Source organism: Penaeus monodon, chromosome 11, assembly GCF_015228065.2.
Source record: "Penaeus monodon isolate SGIC_2016 chromosome 11, NSTDA_Pmon_1, whole genome shotgun sequence".
Classification (NCBI taxonomy): Eukaryota; Metazoa; Arthropoda; class Malacostraca; order Decapoda; family Penaeidae; genus Penaeus; species Penaeus monodon.
In genome coordinates, this window is record NC_051396.1 from 11615487 (window position 1) to 11620486 (window position 5000).

The 5000-nt window shown below is 39.9% G+C and overlaps 1 protein-coding gene across 1 annotated transcript in view; it reads right to left on the bottom strand.

Moving 5' to 3' along the window:
- The window catches only part of LOC119578458, a 33817-nt gene that overhangs the window by 10021 nt on the left and 18796 nt on the right, over positions 1-5000 (bottom strand). Inside the window, exons 7-8 of the mRNA XM_037926037.1 lie at positions 2919-3081; positions 1403-1504 (exon numbers count right to left, since the gene is read on the bottom strand). Of these exons, the coding sequence (XP_037781965.1) occupies positions 1403-1504; positions 2919-3081 (265 nt within the window). The remainder of the gene's footprint in view (positions 1-1402; positions 1505-2918; positions 3082-5000) is intronic.

Here is a 5000-nt window from a genome sequence, read left to right on the forward strand (position 1 = left end):
AACAGTACACGATGGGCATTATGTAAAGTTGTGTGTGTTGGTCCGTGCGTACAGTATGTATGTGTCAAGATGCCCGTCGCGAATACTTACACGCATATACAGGGTCACCTTACATGCTTTGTTTGTCATTCAGATATCATTGAATAATATCGAATTACTTTGTCTCGATTAGGAATAGTAATCAAACAATTTTCGACAGTTTTGAAAGAGAGAAATAATAAAGATACGGATGTTTATGAGGATGCGCACCGCAGCTGGTTGTCATGAATCGCCAGTCCTTTCAAACGAAGCTTTTACGCAAACCAGCAGTAATGTCAGTGCACTAAGAGGCTTGGGTTTAGGGCAATGGAGTCAGAGGATATTTTGGACAGAGATTAAAAAAAAAGTAGTTGTAAAAAGAGGCAGAAGGTGGAGCAATATCGTTTTTTATTTTGTTTCGTTGCCTGATGTTACTTGGGTGATGTTTAATTTAGGGACGTCTTTTAATCCCCCTTTTTTCTGGATTTTAGTATATGTTGAAGCTCTAAAAAGGCATGGAAGGTGACTTCTAATGTCTGACATGTATAGGTGTAGCTCTGACATATAGGCAGAAAGAAATACTTACATAATCCTGGACAACAGACTTACACATACGCACATATACAAAACCACACACACGTTCAACAAATGCAAAACAAACGCAGATACACATCTCTTACACACAACACACACAAGCACAAAAAATGACATCCTTACTTATCTGGCTACGATATCATCTCAAGTTAAAGTGGTTTACATAATGAGATCAACGAGACATTCCAAAAGTGAATACACGCGCATGTGCTAATGTGTGACCCCAGATCGTCCTGGATTCTTTACTGTGTTTTCCGTATACCTAATATACAAACATACTTATGTAACGTAGCCTACTTGTAACACGTAAATGTTGATGTTCTGTTGGTGAGTCTGACATATAGACGTGTAAATAGATGTGTCGTTTAGAGACATAACTTCATATTGCCTTCTATCTCATTCGTTTCCTTCTCTCTATCTATCTCTATCTTAGTATGTCTTTTATATGTCTCTCTATCTATTTATTTATATGTTTATTCTATGTAATATGTGTACACAAACAAACACTCGTACGGACACACACAGACAAACAAAAACTTTCGCACAAAACCATAAATTTACTTATACATAGATTCTCTATTTTTTCAATACACGCGCGCGCGCGCACACACACACACACACACACACACACACACACACACACACACACACACACACACACACACACACACACACACACACACACACACACACACACACACACACACACACACACACACACACACACACACACACACACACACACACGACACAGAAAGGACGCGCACATAACGGAAGCTCCCGCCACTACCTTGACCAAGCCCTCGCGGAAGAAGACAGGGGCAGGTTTTGTGTTAGAGGGTGTTCGAGACTTCTGGCGGCGGCGCACACTCCTGCCCGGCCCTTGGAGACTCTGGGAAGGTCAATGCCGTGGCCTGGTTATGGGCGTGGGTTCAAAACGAAAAGGCGGAGGCGGCGTTGGGAAGGGTGGGTGGGTTGGACAGCACGTATGTTGAAAGGGTGGTATGGAAAGGGTGTTTGGGTCGGGAGGTAGGGAAAAGTATGGTATGCGGGTTATAGGAAAAGGGGCGGAGTCGGGATAAGGAAGGATTCTCTTGTGGGATATGGTTCTGGGTTGTATTTGGGAGCGAAGCGCGTGATCAGAGATGGTACCGTGGTAGGGTTATAATGTATTCTTGGTAAACTTAGGCTGCAATGATGGGGGTGAGTGGCAGCGACAGAGAAAGTGGCAGAAGGAATGGATGAGAAAGTCTACGAAGACGACAGAACCTCCACGAAGGAATGGGTGTGAAGGTGAAAAGGACAGCGTTAATCCTCGGTGTAGCAAGAAGGCTGGGGTTGGGGTCTTTAATACAGATTCTAAAGAACTGCAGAGAAGATGCGTACGGAAATCATTGCGAGGGCGCAGCTGGCTTTTAGATAGAAGGTGCCTAGGCAATAGACAACATACTGTAGAATCTATAGAAGTGAAAGGAACGTAGAAAAAGCCAGTGTTTACGAAAGCTTAAGTCCTTGCATGCAAACAAAAGAAACACAAATTATAACCAAGAATACGAAATCGAACTTGCAAAGAGGTCTTATAGTTCGTGAAAGAATGAAGACGTGGCCAAAGATATAAGAGTGTTAAAGAATAAAAAAAAAGGTGAGGAGTATGCCAAAAGATCCGTTAGTGCCGATGAAACAGAGACTTTGCGAAAGACAGGGAGCGTTATGGCAAAACTGCAGAGAAAAAGCATCACACGCATAATGAAGATGAAGTACCAAAATGAGAGACCATGAGATCAGAAAATGAAAACAAAAGGTTAAGGCTCTAGTCGTGTTCAGAGGTGTGACTCTGCTTATCACGGGATTTAAGATAACAATTAACCTTGCAGTGATTTTAGACTGATTAGGAGAAAGCAGTTTAACTGAACACCACTATGATGTAGCTGTCCTAGCACTACACTGAGTACATGTGAATTACAGTTAACATTACTGGCTAGCTTATGGTGATTGAAAGGTTATTGAAAAACAAATGCGTTAAAATGCCTGTTACACTAAAATTTTGAAGAGAGAAAAATAGTCACTTGCCGAATGTTAAAAGGTAGAATCAACCCTACGTGGTTATTAAACAAAAGAGATTTTTGCACCAATAGCAACTTCATTAAAAGGCATAGCACAAAAAAAAAGAAAACTAAAACTAAAATACAAGAAAAAAACAACGCAAGAGGGAGCATAAATACTAAATAAACGAAAATAAAAACCTAAAAAAAAAAAACTAGAGAAAGAGAGTGAACAAATCATTAGCGTCTCCTCTCCCGCCATACCTTAACGCGAGACCTCCTCCTTAGAACTTGGCTCCGAGCGGCCTCGCGGATCACCTCTGCGTCGGATTCCTCGCTGCCGTCCAGTTCGTTCCCGAGGTTCCTGGAGGAGAGTTTGCCTGAGGAATACCGGCGTCGCTCCTTAGGCACCCACATACTCGATATTCTGAAGGTTCAAGCGGACAGGCAGCGCGAAGATCAGTATAAGACGTCAAAGCTTGGGTTATAAGGGGAGATGATAGCGTAGACCAAGAGGGACGTTTCCTTTTTTTCTAATTCTCTTTTTCATATTTAATTTTTGTTTTGGTCTTTTATTAATGCAAAACAATGGGAGGGTTATTGTGACTTTTCCTGACAGCCCCAGGATGTGATCACGAAGTTAATCGCACTCCAGGAGGCTTTCTATGGATTCTGAAGGTAAAGCTTACTAAGTAATCATTATGTCTAGGGAAGAAATCTACGGGGAAACACAACGAAGCATGCAATACTACGTTCGTTTTCACATGGGTATCACAGATACATTGTTTTGTCTGCGATTCCACACTGATTTTGAGAGAGGAAACATTTTCTGTTATGGCAACACAAGTAAACAATATTTAAAGACCACATGGCATATAGCATCAACATAAATATATCCTCTCAAAAAAAAGAAGAGTTATTCTAAACAAAACAACGTCACTACTTTGTTAATCACTACACAAAAAAGAAACACATAAGAAACACAGAAAATTGGGTTAAAACACACTACTTAAACAGACAAAAAAGTTAATACTATGTACATACAGTATATACAGACCAACCAGTAACGGGGAATTTCTCGTTACCATCACCTTATATCATAACCGGTCTTGTTCACAGGAGAGTTGTACCTTTTACTATATTTGCATCACTTACACTCTCTCCTTTGATGTCTGTCAGTCCTTCTGAGTCTTTGTTTTCTTTGTTTTTTATTTGTTTATGTGTTTAACTTTTCTTTTTTCAACAATCTATCGGTTGATAGATAGATTGATAGATAGATGAATAGACATATATATATATATATATATATATATATATATATATATATATATATATATATATATATATATAGGTATATATATATATATATATTATATATATATGTAGATAGATAGATAGATAGATAGATAGACAGACAGACAGACAGACAGATAGATAGATAGAGAGAGAGATGGATATATAGATAGAAATAGATAGATAGATAGATAGATAGATAGATAGATAGATAGGTAGGTAGGTAGAGAGAGAGAGAGAGAGAGAGAGAGAGAGAGAGAGAGAGAGAGAGAGAGAGAGAGAGAGAGAGAGAGAGAGAGAGAGAGAGAGAGAGAGAAGGGAACTGAAAGAGAGCGGGAAAGGAAGAGAAGGAGAGCGAAAGAGAGAAAGAACACACGTAGAGAGCTCGAGGAAACCGCCATGAATAAGAGAGACACCCATAACAGGGACCATTTATAACACCCATGCGAACTCGGGAGTGATTAATGCCCTGGGCGATAAGGCTTCTAAAGAATGAGGTTCTATCACTCGCTTATCATCGGAGGAGGAGGAGGAAGAGGAGGAGGAGGGGGGCGGGGGGGAGGTAAGGAGAGGAGGGGGGGGGGGAGGTGTTAACACGCGGGACGATGTTAGCATTGAGATAGTATCGGGAGTCAAGACACTCTGTTATCAACCTAAAGTAAGACGTCATACTGTGTATAACTTTACTCGGTCAGCTGATGAGACGTTTGTGGAAAATCGGATTTAATGTCGTTTACCGTTCTTGTCTTTGTTGTTTAATGGCCATTGTGTGGATTATTATGTCTTTTTTTATATACACACAGAATTATGCAATTGTATAGATATGAATACTGTTAATTGTTTTGTTTTTTTACATATGTATGCGTCAAAATCGAGATCAGTGCTTTAAATTCAGTGTATTTTGAAAAAGAAAAAGGAAAAAAAAATCAAAACAAAATTCATTCTCCAACGGCGCTAATGAGACTCATTAACGACAAGAAGTCAGATAATCCTTTTGATTACGGCCATAAAATGAGTTTGATATCATAACAGGCTTCATTAAACCGATAAACA